General features: G+C 37.9%; 1 protein-coding gene across 9 annotated transcripts in view; it reads right to left on the bottom strand.

The window, feature by feature from the left end:
- TENM1 (teneurin transmembrane protein 1) overlaps positions 1 to 18233 on the bottom strand; it is a 615716-nt gene that overhangs the window by 133874 nt on the left and 463609 nt on the right. For 8 of the 9 annotated variants that reach the window (XM_040572077.1, XM_040572078.1, XM_040572079.1 and 5 more), the window contains 2 exons: positions 11728 to 11966; positions 651 to 803 (listed from right to left, as the gene is read on the bottom strand). In XM_040572077.1, the coding sequence (XP_040428011.1) occupies positions 651 to 803; positions 11728 to 11966 (392 nt within the window). The remainder of the gene's footprint in view (positions 1 to 650; positions 804 to 11727; positions 11967 to 18233) is intronic. The other variant, XM_040572083.1, reaches the window with a different exon arrangement.

Here is an 18233-nt window from a genome sequence, read left to right as displayed (position 1 = left end):
GGTGCTTTGCTCACTCCTGAGACAATTCCTGAAGCAGGCACGGGGCCACAGGGAGAGGTGCTGTGGGCTGTCCCCCACTGCCGGACTGGCTCAGACATTTTCTGAAACCCCAGGTGGTTCCTGCAAGCTGATTCAGTACGACTGGTTATGGCAGGATGTGACAGGATGCTGTATCTTATCTTACGTCTTCAAGAACTGGATGTCTTTAAGAGCATTAGGATTTCTGCCCTTCTGCATATTCTGACCTGTCAGCACAAAGATTTTCACTTTGCTAAGAGTGACTCTGGTCTGCAAGACACAGGCACAGCAACGAGCCCTTAGCACAACCAGGGGACATGGCAAATATGCTCTCATCTCTCCTGTCTTAAGACAAGAGGCAAGCTCTCTGATCTCTCTTCTCTCACAAAGGAAAGGCAGTTATTTTGCTATTGAACATTACCTCTTCAATGGCTTGGGCCGGTTGCTCATTTCAGTGAGACTTCTGCTAAACGACACGATCTGGATATGGGATTTTAATACCTATTTTCATTTTTTTTCTAGAGAAAATAGATCTTGAATTCAAAATACTGCCAAACTTTAGCAAATACAGAATCTGATCTGTAGAAATGTTTAAATATTCCTGCTTTGTCTGTCTGCATCTTCACACATACCTTTTTTTTCTGTTTTATCAGAAACTTTTCCTCCAATCGGCGAGTAAGTAGTATCCACGGATTCTGTTCCTCTGTTTCCTTTGCTAACTCCATTTTCGTACAGCTGCCCTTCAACAGGCTGTAGTTGCCAGGTTAGACCAAACAAGTGTACTGCTGCAAAAAATGAAGACCAATTAATTGACGTCTAAGCTACAGCACCTTCAGTTACACTAAGAAAAAATGCTACGACCCAGTTTCTGCAAAGTCAAGTATTATTTAGTTCTGTTAGCAATAAATCAGAATTTCAAGCATTCTAATGAGCAATTTACTATTTTACCTTAAAACTCAATGTTTAATTAGTTTCCACACTTTCTTTTGGAGCTCAGCCAGGTCATGGTGATGAATTTCTACAGCAATTAATGGAAATACTTGCAATTAAAAGGGTAACAGTTGACTGCCTTAAATATTGTGTGACAGACTCTTATGCTGCATCAACCTCCCTCAATTTTCAGCTGTCACGGAGCTCAGAGTTTGTTGGATTAAAGCACAGCCACCATGTAAAACTTCCACCTTTCTAACCCAGTTCTAAGTGAAATTGTGCCCACTGCATTCCCAAACGTTATCACTTAGATCAGTTTGAACATTAGTAAAAACACTGACTTCATAGATTTGCCCTAGAATTTCGTTGCAGACTAAAAAACCAAAAACAAAACACCTGGCTTCAGATCTAAAATATATGCAATTAGTTTGTAACACGTTATTGGAAATATAGTTTTTATTTATGTATGCATTGGCAAATCTAATAAATTAATTCTTTTACAAATTTATCTCCATACATGGGGGCTGCCGACTCCATTTTGGCTATACAGCCATTCACTTCTTCTGCTTGCCTTTCTGTTCTTTCTAATTTGAGGCATCGAAACCTTGTAGGAGAAAGACAGCAACAGAGGATCTTATTTTAAGCATACTGTGATAGTACTGCAGTCATTCTAGACAATTAGACATTCTAGAGGAAGGCTTATTCTTCCAAGGAAGACATTGCCTTAGCACTGAAGTAACTCAGCGGGGAGGACTGATGACCCATTAAAATATGGATTGAGGATACTCCCCACAGAGGAGCTGAAATCATCACAAAAAGAGCAAAAATTGAGTAACAGACTCTTTAGCCACACACAGCATTTTGCACTGAGTAGGATCTGCCCACAGTGGGAGCCTCAAAGGCAATAAATCTGCTCTTCCTGAATTGGGTATGAACCTCAGAGACTTTCAAGAGAAGTAAGTGGGATCTAGAATGAGGTCTTGCATTGAGAAAGTACATTCTTTTCCTTTGTACTATTTTAAGAAAAAATTATCTTGATATAAATAGGAAACCTACAGTTTATTATCTATTTTATATGTTTGCTCCCAAGTCTTGCTTGCACACTTAAAAGATAAAACTATAATGCAAAAAATCATGCCTTCAATGGGTTCCTGCAAGGCCTTGCCAAACTACTACAGGAATGCAAAGCTGCCAATCTACAATCATTATATTCAGACCTGTGCACTCCTGGATCACTCAGCATAGATACATGATCCAAATCAAGCAAATTACAGCATTTCTATTGCATTAGTGAGGCGACACTGTCAGAATTTGTGCCACATTTATATTTGCATTTAGCACTGCCCCAGCACCAGGTCTGGAAGACGCACCCCGGGGCTGTAAATTCCCAGTCCCCAGAAAAGATGCTAGAGGCTTACTCCAGTGTTAGTGGAGACTTCTCAAGCTGGACACTTGCTGGATTGCTTCATATTCCATGGACTTGAAACGATCAAGGGACTGTGCTTATACTTTGAAAAGGGGCTTGCAGCCAAATCACACAGACCTAAGCTCTGATAGTCAAGCTTATTAATGCAAGACAGATTACTTCTCCTTACAGAAGGTACAACAAAAATCTGTATGCCTTGACATCTCTAGAGGAGGCAGCTCTTACTCCTGGCTTGAGCTTCTGGGCATTATTATGATATAAAGAGTTAATAACAACAGAAAGGAACAAAGTGCAATGGGACTGATAATTAATGAATGTACATTTCTTTATACTAATGAAAATAATTATATGAGCACTTGAAACAGATCAACACCAGGTGCAAAACATAACATAAATAAGCTTTTAGTGGTTATACAATCATGAGCATGGTCTAGCTGCTTTCATATGTTATTTCCATTATCACTATTATTCATTTCCTAAGACAGTATTTGCATGTGTTGCAGAGGGTACGTCACCAAAGGAAGGGCTGAATATGTAATGCACATTTTTCCTTACTATATGTATTTTCCAGATTACACACACTATGCATTTTGTCATCCATTCGCACCAATTCGAAGAGTTCCTTGCTTTGCCTTCCCTTCAGGCAGGGGAAGCGCTGTTGTTTTTATAGCTCATGCCAAAGCTTGGCAAGCTAGCAAAGCTGTTTGTATGCATGTTTGACAGTCTGCTTTCTCCCTGAGAAACACCAACTACATTGCGGAGATGGTGGTCTCTGCCAGCCTCGGACTCTTAACTTCCAGTCTGCGGGAGATTACACGTGATATTGGTAGTCATGCTTCACATTAAATTACGTTCAAGACTGAGTATTTGAACAACACAGCACATGGCTGTGAAAGTAAGATCTACCTGAATTAAACTAAATAACTACTACCACTGCAGAAACCTGGTCATCTTGCAAAGTTAAAATAAATCTGACTTTCATTACATCAGCTATCAAGTTGGTATGTATGCAAACTGTAGCTCTTGACAAATTACCTTTGGATCCAAGTATAACTCCAGCAGTAAAAAGACCAGGTACCACAGTAAAGCCATTAATTCTTAGAGTTACCTTCTTCAGAAGTTAACTACAGGGAGTGATACATTTTTATTTAGCAGACACAGAGGCTTAGCTTGCCTCTTCTTTTTCTGTGATACTTTTCTTTTATATAAGGTAAATATTATTTATACAAAGCCTCTGTTTCCTACAACATACATACATCATACTTTAAATATATAGATATTTCACCAAATAAGATTAAGGAAAATTTTCAAATCTCTCTCTCTCCCCCAAATCTCTTAAGAAGTAAGTAGGCATGTACTGAATTCCATTAAAACCTCAAAAGATTTCTTTTGAGTCATTCTTTCTGATTTTTCTAGTACATTTCTGGCTTTTGCTGTTTTCCCTTCACACAAAGGGGCACAGATAGAGCTGTGGAATTGAACAGTGGGCCACCGCATTATTTACCACAGCATAAATCCATCTGTAAGATGCTCAGCTCTAGTTCCCACGTGTAGCACACAGGTACAAGACCCTACTCCATAGACCAATTAGAAGATGACACCAGACCTCTGTCTGAGATTTGGTTTCTGATCAAGGTATCAGTCCCTTCTTCAAAGTTTAGTCTTCTGGACTGATGTTTATATAAAAAGAACATAACCACAGTATTTTTAAGGGTTGGTTGCTGACTAAGAGCATCAAAATCCATCTTTACAATTAAAGATGCATTACTGGATGCAGCTCAATCTCCCATAAAAACCAAAAACAACCCTCAAGGTATGATGAAGACACTGATACTACAGAAAAAGCAACAATTACTTTGACTGTGGCCACCTGGCATTCCAGAAAAATTCTACCATCAGATACCCTGTATTGTGCATCACCTGAAATACCTCAACTACTGGTGGGGTGCCTAAGACCACTGGTGAACTGCTACAGTTTCAAGCAAAACCAAAGACTACCAGGTAAGTGGAGATTTAACCAGCTTGTTACCAGCATCAGTATGCTTCACAACTGCAAAATTCCTACTTAAAGCTAGGAAGGGCTTCAGTGAGTCACCAGGAGAATCAAACCATAATGTCCCCTCATCCGGACCTAACACAAGCCTCTCGTCTGGAAACTGAGTGCCAACACTGTCACTGCTGGTAGCAACCACACTTCTTTACCTGGCATTCCTGAACATCCCACTTGACTTCTGTTTCCTTGATTCTTCCATCTTACTGCAAATCTCATCTGAAAAGATATTCTTTCCTGGTTGCTTGAACCTCCAGCATATTCACCCCTCTGCCATGACTTGATCCCTTTGGTATTTATGAGTTGCATTCTGCCACAAGCAGAGTTGTACACTGCTCTCACTGAGGTGATTTGGAGGCAGGCAAATATATCTGAAGGCAAAATCTGACCCTCTTTACATAATGTTTGGAGACAGAGCTTATACAATGGATGTCACCATACCTGTGTTTTATTGGATAGTCCTGTTTAATTCAAGGTTTCAGATGAAATTGTAACATAAGAGTGGACATATACTTTTTTGTTTACAGCATGCATTATGGATGTTAGTCTAGATGATAAATTTGGAGGAGTCTGTATTCAGTGGAGCTAAAGAGAATGGAGGATACCACATGAACAGGATGAAACTAAGCTTCTCCCTCAGTCAGCCAGCTGCAAGGGGGAGATGCTCAGGGCAGCTTGAAATGGCCGATCTCAAATACAGAAGACTCTACCTGCAGTGCAGAGCTTTTCTTGGCTAACTTATTATGCTTCTCAGGTAAAAAGTAATTATTAGGTATAAAACAGATCTCTTGCAGAAGAAGATAAATTAAAGACCTGTATCTTCCATCCTACCTATAATTTTCCTTCATAGAACAAAGACAAGAAAGGCTAATATGGCTTTATGCTGTCTAAGGGATTTTCTCTGTCCAGGGGCAGTTTCTGGTTACTTCAGGTTGCTACTGTAATTGGAACCAGTTGGGCTCTGTTTGGAACCAAAGCTTGGGGCTTTACCTCTGAAGTAAATGAGCAGGTTGCTTATTTTGTTCATCATCTAAATAAAACCAACTGACGCTTCCAGATAAAGCAACTCAGTCCCTGCAACTCCGCCGCATACTAAAGTAAATATTCACAAATTTATAAGCATTTCTTTTTCTTCAGAACTCACTTTGTAAACTGGATTAACCCACCATCTGCTATGAAGCCAATGATCTAATTTAATTTATTCTTATCTACCTTCTGTGTAAGCACAGCTTGTCAACTCCTGTGCTACAAGTTTGGCAGAATATGAATAAGAGGCTTGGCTCCAGTGCAAAACAGACTCTCAGTAGTGAGATGTTAGAAAAGTCCTGTGCAGTAAGTACTTATCAACCCCCAAGACGAACTTCAGAGAACAAAAATCCTACAAATGTGAAGTCTCTCCAAATTGCTGACCTCTACTAAAGACTTCTGTTTAGCTTTCCGTGCTGTTTCCAGTTATTTTGGAAAATCTCAGTAGATCATCCCCCTGAAGCCTACCCTGCAGAAGAGCTGTAGTACAAACTATCTCAGCAGCTGACTACTCTTTCTGCACCTGCTATGTCGAAGTGCCAGAGAAATATTTATTTTCTCTAGCTGCTAGCAGGTTCAGTTTATAAAACTGGATTTCGCTGTGGCATGAAGCCCACGGTGCACAAAGTTCTTCAATTGCAGCTGGGTACTGTAAAGGTGAATTGGTATAAAAATACCTGAATACAACTAGAGTCAGAATTGAGGTTCTGATCTTGACCTACAAAAAGGGAGTTCTTTTGCAAGTTCATTTTGTAAATAAAATCTAACGTCATTCTGCTCTAAGCAAATCTGAAATTTTGAGACTGTTAACATTTAATTCAGCATAAGAATCCTTGTTTTATTTTTATTTTTTTATTTGTGTTGAGGCACTACATTATTCTGGACCATCTACATATCCTTTCACAAGGTAAGGATTTTTCCACATAGCTGTTATATCTGTCTCAGCTCAAGCATTCTCCTCTATCTCAAGCAGTCTTCTCTTTATACACAACATATTTTTATACCTGAGAGCAAAAATAACCACCCTGCCTCTCCTGCAGTCCTCCTACTCAGACATATAATGACCAGCCTGGTTTCACTTTTCATTACTAAGCCATCCGCTAGCCTTAGGAACAAACAAAACCTAATCTCAGACAATAGTACAATGCTGTCAGACTTCCTCCTCAGCGTACTTAAAGACCTGCGACAATATCAAGCTCATCAAAAGGACCCAGGCTCCCAGAGAACAGAGGCCATGGTTTCCAGCTGTGTAACCCTGATGGACCTGTCTCACCGAGAGCAATCTCAGTGACGAGCTCAGCAGCATTACAAAGAGTTGCACATCTGCGTCATGGCTTTTACTTAGACCTGAACCATTTAGCAATGTGTACCATACCATGATACTCTTCAGTGTGAAATCACCATATTAACCCCTTCAGCCTTTCCCACATAATTTCTAGTTCTCAGAGTTAAGGATTTATATTTTTCCTACTGTTTTATATTGTATAAAGCTATGTAACCGATATTATAAATCTATGCTGTGAGATACATACATCCCCTAAATTTGGCCTAGCCTTTCCCAGTGCTGAAGCCATCACTCTTCTGCCTTGGACAGTGCAAGAAATGGTAGGTCAGAATGGCAAACAGCAGTGAGGTTTTAATTTCTTCACCCTCAGTATGAATATAATTTAAAACCCAACACCCATCTCCAGTGCATACTCAGAAATAGAGATAATATCACAAAGGATAGGGACAACTTCATTTTCATACTTGAGAATTCATTTGTGTATAAAATAGTCATTTTGTAGTCAGGCATGGTTACACCTAAGAACATGGCATCCGATTTTCAGAGGCACAGAACATTTGCATGTCCCGCTGAAATCAATAAGAACCATAGGAGTTCAGCACCTTTAATCAATAGGACCAGTGATTTGCAAGTCCAAATGAGCAGCTGATAAAAAGGTAAGCTATCATGGAGAAAAATCCTACTTACTAATGAGCTAAAAATGACTGACTAGATGAGCAGTCACATCATCAAACACTGTGTTGTTTTTTTTAAAGAAAATGGCATGGTATGAAAACTGCAAAAAAATATTGTATTTCTTATTTTATCTCTTGTATTTGCCTTGTATACTCTGAAATTTTGGTTGAATTTCTTCTTTAATTATTGATACCTTCCTAGGCTTTTATTACAATGAGATTAAAAAAAAAGAGAATATTTAGTACACCACTCCACAACGGTAACCTATTTTATACTGTTTATACTAACACAGACCAATAGATGAACAGAGAGACAGAAGTATTGACTGCATTGAATCAAACAGATATGGTCTCATATTTTGTGGGATAATTAGGAATCTACGTTACAGACTTGACTATAGCCTACAGTTTGCTAGTCCTCATTTTACTTACCAGATTTGAACGCTATTTCAAAAGTACTTCCCAGTACTGTTAAAGAAATTTCACTTTTTGTTTCCACACTGCCCTTTTGCAAGGTGTCATCTCCATAAATATATCTGAGCCTAGACTAGGGACACGTATCCATCTCAGCCCTTTGAAATGCCTCATGCCAGAGAAACACACATCAACAAACAGCCAGAATTTATCTGCTTCTGTTTTATAATCCAAAATAGAAAACCTTTAAGGCAGCTTATGTAATTTGAATATGAAATACTTATGTATTTCAATAATTTTCCCTATAGTAGTCAGATTTTTTTCCCAATATGAGCATTGATTTGCAGATTTGCATAAATCTTTAAAACACACACAGCTTGTATGCCCTCCAGACACAGCGAGTGCTAGCAGGCAGACTGCCCATTCCACATTTCCATTGCACGAGTAGATAACTTGTTTTCCCTAGTCAGTCTTTCACTCCAGTGGCAATTTCACTCTGCCTTAATCCAGTGCTCTGCTGGCTTTGGAAAGCCCTGGATGGGCTTCTGGGAGCCACAGGTGAAGCTGCCACAGTGCCTGGACACACCGAGGATGTGCCCCAGCATCCCCCTCCTGCTGGGTGACACAGCCCTCACCTGCCTTACTGACCTCTTTGTGGAAAAAGTTGAGCAATGGGCCCCAGGTTGGCATGAATGCATTAAAGTTGTCAACATATATGAAAGTATAGAAGAAATATAAAAGCATATATGCTTTTATTCAATAGAAGATAATTCAAGACATTTATGGTGAGGAGACCAAGCACACGCACTATGAAATGAGCATTTCTTGTAGTAACTACTATGACTCTAAAACCTATTCACAGAAATTACTCTTACTGAAGTGAAAATGTGTTTTACTTGATAAACTAAATATTATGACTACAGATTTTCAATAAATCAGCTGTTATACAACCATTTATGAAGTTCTGTAATTTCCTTACTGTCCATGTAGTAGTCAGATTTATTTCAGCATGTAGCAAATAATAAACATGCTGATTATAGAACAAAAATGGAAACAGATTTTTCTTAAACTGACTAATACTTCAAAGGAGAGAAAATACAGAAGTATGTGTTCTCAAGTAAAAGCTTCTCTACTGAGTCTTGCTGATAACAGGGAAAGGCTAAAAAATAAAATAACAAAAATATTTTGATACTTCACCTTTTGACTGAAAAGAAATCACAGCTTGGAGCACTATGGTGCAGGTTTCAGTTCATCACAAATACAAGACTACTTGCAAATTTTTGATCTGGAATAAGGACTGGATTTCCAGGACTTTGTGAATGTTCTAACTTGAGGCTGAGATCTGGATTTATTTTTGACAGTCTCAAGTTATCTGTTGCATCTAGCAGCAGTGCGAGATATTTTAGAAAGTGCATTTAACTTACCAGATAAGGGGAAGAAAAATCTTAAATTTTGATCTATGTTCAGTTGGCCAAAAATCACAGATCATTATTGTTTAATGCAGACTATAACATAAAATGTAACGTTGAAAACAACTCTGCCTTTACAAACTCTCCCTTATTCTTCCAGTAACAATGATGGAGTTGATCCCAGGTAAGTCTTCCCCTGGGAGTATTATGAGTTGTTTTACAACTTAGACCCAAGTCTGTAGTATTGCTCAGACCTAACTCCCTTTGTCATTAAGGAAGCCCTCCTGGAGGGAGGAATGAGGTGTCAGACCCAGTGGAAGCATGGTGAGCAAAGTAATTGCTGGAGTGAATTTTAACCTCGGTGTTACATATAGTTTGATTTTGTATATTCAGCTACTCTCATTTGAAACATTCACATTTAAATTCTGGACATGGAAAAATATGCAAAATATGAAACCCTACAGAGCAACCAAACTTTGAAAATAGTTTATATGCTGTTCTTCATACCTAACAAAATTGAAGGAATTAAGGTACCTGACTCATAAGAATGGACCATGAACACAATTAAGTATTTCACCAATCAGAAATGGACAGCAGATATTTAATTTGCGAGAAGCCAGCTAATACTTGCATTTGCAGAAAAACTTAGTAAACTGAATAATTTCTGGGGCAAATAAGGGCAAATAACTGCATCTTAGAAAATCTTTTAAATTAGAATTTCCAGTTCACATATTTAGATTATGCTATTAAAAACCCCAAACACTAGAACTACCAATAATTTGTAAAATTCAAATTACATTAATTTTACCTAGTTCTGCCTAAATCAAGAAAATACATGTTATACTTTTATGTTACCAAGTTAAGAGAAATACAGACGTGTCTACAAGAAGTTCATATAGAGCTTTTTAAATTAGTGATATGGAGCACTTGCAGCTTTCTCAGCCTGATGACATACAGCAGAACATCTCAAAAAGTTAAAATTTTTTCAGTGGCAGACTGAAATCTAAGCAGGCAATGCTTCATCCAGATAAAATTGAAACGGCGTGGGTGGGACATATATGTACCAAACAGATGAGGCTGCAAAAATTATACAGCCAGTCCTAACTGAGGGCATATGCTCACCAGCTGTTATGTAAATCTGCAATTAATGTAGTTTAATAGATCCTCAGGTGCTATCTAATAATCATACACCAGAAATGATCAAATCTGCTTTCCCATCTGCATTAGATCACGAAGTCAGGAAAAAAAACCCTCCTGATGAGCATCTCACTGAGAATAACAAGAACTTTGTCACTATGGGACAAAAAGTACAGTGGGAAATATAAGTGACTGAAATTTTCATAATTTTAATCATAAAGATGTTTATTCAGGGAATACAGAATATCAATGGTTGCTTTTCTGTTTGGAGGTATACCTCAGTATCTCCATACCAGTTTTACCAAGTATGACCTTCCATGTAAGCCCAGAGTTATTCCCACCCAAGTTATAAGATGTTGGACAGATACTCTGGCTCCTGCTCATATGAAAATTGGCAACTAAATCAACAGAGTGTGTGTGTGAAAAAATGCATCACATTAGCAAAAATTCATTAGATTTTCACGTTTATAGAAGCCACAGCCACACTCTAAGATTCAACAAAATTAATGTTCCATAATATTTTCAATTCAGATAGAAAATGTGTGATAATTAATGTTCAGCCAAAATGCCATATAGTAAGTCAAAAAGATTTGCTCTTCCACGTACAATTTTAATCACAGTGACTGCAAACCCACCTTCAATATATCTATCTTCCAAAAAAAGAAAAGGAAGGAGTTTCTAGCTATTGTGATAAATCCTGGCAACCTATCATGATAACAAAATTGCAAATTTACTTACCAAAAATGAGCTTGAAATTAAGTTAATGCACTTCAATCTATGTAACATTTTTCTGAAACATAAATTCAATACAGGGACAGCAAAATATATCGTAGAAAATGTGGCTTAAAATGCTAGATGATTTTAGAGCTATTTGCAAGTCTATCCAATGAAATACATATTAAAGGGAAAACAGGAAAGATTTAAACTGTGACCAGATTGAAGAAATGAAATAAGGTAGCCAAACAAAAGACAACGTAGAGTTACCAATATTTTTTCAGCATAATTATATAAGAGCAACAATGTTGTAAGCCTTGATATGAAAATCAGATGTTTAATTTAAGAAAAATATCACAGCAATTAAAATCAGTAGGAGTCCTCTATTAGTATAAACATGTCATCTTGAATAATATTTCTTTCTCTAGTAGACAGTAGTGAGGTTAACACAGTAGAAAGTTAATGAGAGCTCCACATTGTATTCAACCTCTGGCCAACATAGCATTTCGCTTGCCAGAATTTACAAAGGACCCACTGGCAAACACCACTGGTAAATCACAACGTGTGTTAGTGTAAAAGCAAGCATGACAGCAGAGCAGAAAAGATAACAAATAATTCAGCATAGAAAAGAAACAGAGGCTTACCGATAACATAGGCTAGCAACAACGCCAGCGTAACTGTAATGGCAGTAGCACTCAAAGCAGTGCACTTCCAGTTGCAACACCTGTAAGGTTTGTTAAAAGTGAAGGCAGGTCTAGAAAATGTACTTCTAGGAAGAGGCCTAGGAGGTGGAGAGTAAACAGTATTGGATGTTAAAGGGTAGTTCTGACTGGCTGCACTGAAGATAGCTGAAGACCCCGATCCATGTTTAAATAGGAAATGCCTACGAAAAGAAGACAAAGAACCACATTGTAAAAACCAGTTTGCACTGTAAGAAGTGAAAGGAACTATTAAGCATTGCATGATAAATATTGCATGCAGCGTATGGAAAATATAAAAGACAGGAGAAGGTATATTTGAACATCCTCTGTCCTAGAAGTTTGTTTCAGAAGTTCACTGAAAAAACACAAACGCATCCTAACGTCCTGCCCAGGATGTCCGAGCAGCATGGAGGACTTGGCTTTTGGCAGCACCGTGCCCAGGGCTCCTCCAGGACCCGCAGCCCTGTGCACCTCGTCAAGGCTGTGAGAGATAGGGGGACTTTGGCCAGCAGCACCCACCCTGCCCACAAACACAGCCAGGGGTGTTCGTCTCACCAGGAGGACACAAAACATGCAATGCCACCACCTCTTTGAGTATTTGTTTTTACTGCAGAATCTCTCCAGAGAACAGTGATTCAAAAAAAAAAAAAAAAAAAAAAAAAGGAGACTACTTGGTAGAATAGTAGAAAATCAAAGCTAAATTTGAAGGATTTTAGTTAATGTATAGGCAAGTACAATTTCTTTAGTATTCTTAATTGAGCTATTTTGTGAGCAGTTTTTCTTCAAATATTTTTGCTTACTATGGTAACTCTCATCATACCAAGAAAGAATTCATTTGGGGAGCTATTTCAGCATGGGCTGGAGAACTGATTGACTTCAAGAAAAAATAGCGAACATCTCCATTAGCACAAAAATAAGGCACAGAACGTGCCTTGCAGTACAGGCACTGGTGCAGAAACACAGAGTAGTTAACTGTAGGAAGATGGACGATATTTAGGACTGACAAGTGCTCCCCAAGAGGATTAGGGAAAAATATTTAACTTTAAACAATAATTTACGACATCGTGTGCTCAGAAATTGTGGCAGAAAGAGACACATCCAGGACTGATCACACCAAATATTCTTTTGAAAACCAGTATTTTTTTGGCTCCTCTTTCTTTTATGTAAGTGGTCAAACTTCTTGAGCATGCTCTTTTCTGACAGATGTGCATCTAGATCTCCTGCCGTCTAGATCTAAGCCTCTCTGGGAGCCTGTTAGCTCACTTCTCTGCCTCAACCCATGAGGTCGGAGGTGAGAAGTGAAGGGGCAGAGGCTCTACACAGCTGGCAAGAACAAGGACTGCCCTGGCCATAGAGCTGCCACTGGAGTATTGCTTCCGCCTGAATCTCCCCAGCCTTTCTGTTTAACCAAGTAGCTCTGACTCAGAAAGGCATTTCCTAGAGAACAGAATTCAGCTCCTTGGAGCTTTGCTGTGGAAGCGAGACGCTGCTGTGAAACGGCGACCCATTTGCAGGTCAGGTGCTTTGAGCTGAGCCCTGTTCTTGCGAGCTCCAGGCTGCGTAAGAGCATCTGGGGCTGCTGCTGCTGGTTCCTGTACAAACCATATCTCCATTCCTCCATCAGCAGAGGAACGTGGAGGTGCTCTGTGGTCCTGGGCAAGCACCACCATGCCATGTGTGCTGGGGCTGCCAGGAAACATATGTGGATCAATCAATCCACGCTGGTCGAATTTCTCTGCTGCATTCACAGTGGGATGTACACAGGATCAAACACTTAAGAGTATGAAACGTGATTACACTGTGACATTTGACTTTAAGAATATTGTAAATACATGTTCCTGGAAAGGTAATTGCCAAAAAGGTGTAATGAGTATGATATTATGTATTTCCATTAGAATATTTTAAAAGAAAGGTTACGGTTCTCCAAAATGCCAGATTATAGAAAATAAAAAGGTATTACAGGGCAGTTTTATCTTTTAAAAGGCCTTTTATTCAGGCAGTTGCATAAAAAAGAAAGTAAATGAGAACAGTGGTAAGCTTGCTGTTCACAGTGCCTACATATCAGGATTGTTCTGATGAACCACGAGAAGGAAATTTTGCGTTACCTGTGCTGAGTATACTAGTTATTCCTGCTTCATACTTCTTGCACAAGGAAACAGCATTCAGCCAAAAAAAAGAGGACAACTGCACTTGGCTGAGTACAGCACCCTGCAGTTATATTAGGCTCATTCTAATTTCCTCTCCTTTTTCTATAGCTGTAGATACATATATCATGACCCTTATTTAATAGACGGCAATGCTCTGAACAAAGTAATGTTACCTATAACCATTTGAGTTCAAAAATGCTAAATTCAAATACAGGAACATAATAAACTCCAGTGAAATACCCTGTCTACAGGACTGTATAATTCTGTTTCACTCCTATCAGGCCATCAGAATACAGTTGGCTATTTTGGTTTCAATGCTTCATTGTCACACATGAAGGCTTTTGCAAGTACATGAGGTCTTTTTAGTCAGCAGTTACAAAATATGTAGTCACTTAGACGTTCAGTAGAAAAGAACATCACAGCAAAATTCCTACTGATATTTGAGGGAGCAGACTCATCATATAAAGTAGAAAATGTATTATTATGCATATACATATAAAATATATATACATATATACATACACAAATGCACACACATACAGATTAAAAAAATCATATATTAAACAGTCAATAGTTCTTTAATTGCCTTCTGAAGATGTAATGTAAAAATCCCTACTTATTTGATAATTTTTCCTTTAATTTTTTTTGAAATTACTGCAATATGGTCTGATATTGGCAGCACTGATTGTCCTTTATGGTGCATAGCTGAAAGGTATGAGAGTAAAGGCAAGGAAATGCTGAACTGAAAGTTACCAAGTTATTATTAAGGCTCTAATAGACTTGCAATCAATAGCCAGGAATATTTTCATTCTCTTGCACAAGGATTTATAAATGTGGCTTCATAGCCTGATGGTAAAATACTACGGTGCAGATGGATTACTTTAATAGCAGAAGAGTACAAACAAGCTGGATCCAGCTCATAGCCTTGTAGATAGATGACTACGCTGACACAGAGGAGAATTTACACTGCTCAAACTTGTTCTAATAAAACTAAGATTATGGTGCAATGCTACACTGATAGTGAGCTACCAGTGAAATAATGTTGAGAAAATGTTAAAAATCACAGTTGTTTATGCATTTCATTTTTTTTCTAGGGGAGAGTATATCGAGTACCCAAAGACATTTCTATAGAATTTGAAAAACACTCGTGGCACAAAGACAAATTTCCAAAGCTAGACTACGACTATGTTCTCATAAACACAGACGACTACTCATCTGTCTAAGCACACCACTGTTCCCAAAGGACATTAGGACATGCTAAACTGTTGCTATCAATTCTATAGAATCAGGCTCTCTAAAGAGGAAAATAATAAAAATCGCAGTTCAAAAGTTTATATGTGACTGATATGTGCTTTAATACTCGACCTAAGAGAAAAGCTAAGGCTTTTTTTTTAAACTGAAATACAAAAAAATCATAGAATTTTTAAGAATGATTGATAAGACTATTCATTTTAAGTGAGGAAGTTCTAAAATATTCACAAAAACATCAAAACCATTCATAAAGATGAAGACAATATTCTTTTAAAAAGAGAAGTACAAGACATAATCTGCAAAGCATCTGTTCGTGAAATAAAAAGTCACTTATTACACCGATAATTCCAAGACATTAAAATATTCAAGGCTCAGTAATAATTTCACCATCTAAAAAACACAGTTGGAAAATACTAATTCTTTTTAAAAGTAACCACAATGTCTATCTACCTATCTGTCCATTTGTTCATCTTGACAAAAATTCCAAACTTTGAACTCTTTCAAAAGCAAAACTGACAGAAAGGAAAAAACTCTCCCAGACTCATAAAAATCATCAACTTGATCTGGAACCAAAGCCTTAATGAGCTGCTTGCAAACTTGGGTCATGCTCCCTAAGACACTACAGCAGCCATCCAGCCCCCTGTGCAGAAGAGGCATCGACTGATCAATAGCGAGGTGTAAATCTGCTACGTTGACATGCCCAGTAGAGAGATAGGGACCAAGGGAAGGGAGCTGCTGGGTAGTTCAGGTGACATAAGGCATGAAATCAGACCTCTTAGTCCTGCTGATCACAGAATAGCTTGCTTTCTGTAAAGATGAATGTTCATGGGGCTCATCTAAGTGCTCTTTTTCAGCAATAAGAGGAATGGCATATAACTCCAAGAGTGAAACTCATAGAAAAATGATGAATTCTCACTTAGGAGAAGGTGAGAGAATGGGAGTTCATTTCTTTCTTTACATCCTTCTCTATCTGGATGTTTTGTTATATACTTCTGGCTTCTTCTCTGGAGTGGTAATGCAAGTCCTGTAAAAGCTACACATGAAGCAGCATCCCAAACAAATTTACGTAAATAAATAATTCTATTACAGAAACTAGATTAACCCCACACAGAATTCCTTAATTAAATTCTGAGAAAATATTTTGATATCCCAGCACTGTAGTAATGTCCCTCAGCTTTGTTGAGGGCTTGATACCGCTTCTCTAAGTTCTATGCATTTGCCCTGTGCCTGGCACCTGTAGGCCTAGAAATCCACTTTCATTTGTACCTACAACACGTTTTCCTTCATTTTCATTAAAAGTTACAGATTTGTAAGAGGAAAAATGAAGAACAAAATAAGATTTGAAAAGCAATCCACTGCAGGAGTTAGGAAAAACACAAATGCCAGAAATCTTGCAATACCAAAAAATTAGTCTGCATTTCTCCTGGGTAAACCAAGTAGATACACATTTGTACCTGTATCACATTAAAGAAATAGTTACTAAAACATAGTAAATTACTACTTAGCTAAGTGATAGGAAAGCTAAGAAGCCTCCAGTTTGATCATGTAAATTTTTCAACTTCTTTTCAAACAGTTCTGTAACTGTGTGTGTGTATATATATTTAACTGTATCTCTATACCAATGCTTAAGTAGGCAATTGAAATAAAATTTGATTTAGATGTCAAAAGAAGTGCAAAGGGATTTTTTCAGAGGCATAGCTGTTGAAACATAAGAACAACTCTGATTTTTGTGAAATCCAGAAAATATGTAAAGATGGCAGCCAAAAGGGATTTGGAACTGAAACAGTTGTCCTACTTGGGCAAATATCAAACAAGCCCACTGTTAGCTGACTCTTCTAAAACAGTTAATACTTCCTGTGACACTGGCAAGAAGCAGAAACTTGCTCTTTACTGATTTTTTATCTATTCTATTACATACAAGAAATGGGAGAGGGAGAAAAATAAAACACAAAAAACACATGAACATCTAAACTTAGATAATAATCAGATAGTAATAGTTAGTAATCAGATAATTAGATAATAAACATCTGTTTATAAACTATTCCTTTACCTCCCATACTCAGCAAACCATTTAGCATAAAAACAAGGCAGCTATGCTAAGGGAAAACAACACACCTATTTGGCAAAAGAAGATATATGAACCATACTGTCTTCTTTAAAATCTACCCAGCAAAACTGTATGGAAATTATAAGACATGACTTATAATTATAGTTAAAATCAGACCCATAATTTTATCTGGTGCAATGCTATGCCCTGTTTTATCCTTCTGCTTACAAGAACAGTAGGAAAAACAAAGTTCAAGTGTGAAAGAAGAGGGAAATGGCCGTGAACAATATTTATCTAACTTATTTTATCATTCTATTTTTATGTGTGTAATTGAAATACATTTAAATCCCACCAGGGCATTGTATTTGGGAACACAACCGCTTTGTTAAAATTTCCTCTTTTGAGCAGGACTTGTCTTTTGAATCATTCACATAGAGTTGTTTCCCTTTATTCATTCTTAGTTACTTTACATAGTGTTTGAAAACCTAGCCCCGTGACTCTGGACGTGAAAGGATGTACAGAGAACCTGTATCCCTTACTTAGTATTTCAGTACAGCGCAACAACAGTGACACGATGATGACTCACTGGTCTGTCGTTGCTGTAGGCAAGCTAAGTCTGCTAACCAGGCGACTAAAGCTCCTGGCAGAAATCTGGAACAATAATTCTATAAATACAGGATGGTGCCAAAATCAATCAAGAACAGCTTCTAATATGGAACAGTCGTCTAAAGTACAATTGTCTTCTGGTTTCATTGACTGTTTAACAAAAAAAGATAAAAACTACCACACTGAAGGCAGAAATCACTCTTGTATAGATCAGTATGTGCTGTATTAGTATGATACACTTTGACGCTGCTACATTAATCTAGTATTTTTAAAAAATGCTTTTCTGTGCCTTAGGACTTTCCTTTTCGCTACAATTCAAGTGACCTCTGAGTGAAACTGATCTAAATACACAGATGTTAGTGGGGCAAGGAAGGAATAAGGGAGCTCGTGGTTTCATC

This window comes from Cygnus olor, chromosome 13 (genome assembly GCF_009769625.2).
Source record: "Cygnus olor isolate bCygOlo1 chromosome 13, bCygOlo1.pri.v2, whole genome shotgun sequence".
In the NCBI taxonomy this organism is placed as follows: Eukaryota; Metazoa; Chordata; class Aves; order Anseriformes; family Anatidae; genus Cygnus; species Cygnus olor.
Note: the sequence above shows the minus strand (reverse complement) of the source record. Positions and strands in the feature narration are given on the sequence as shown.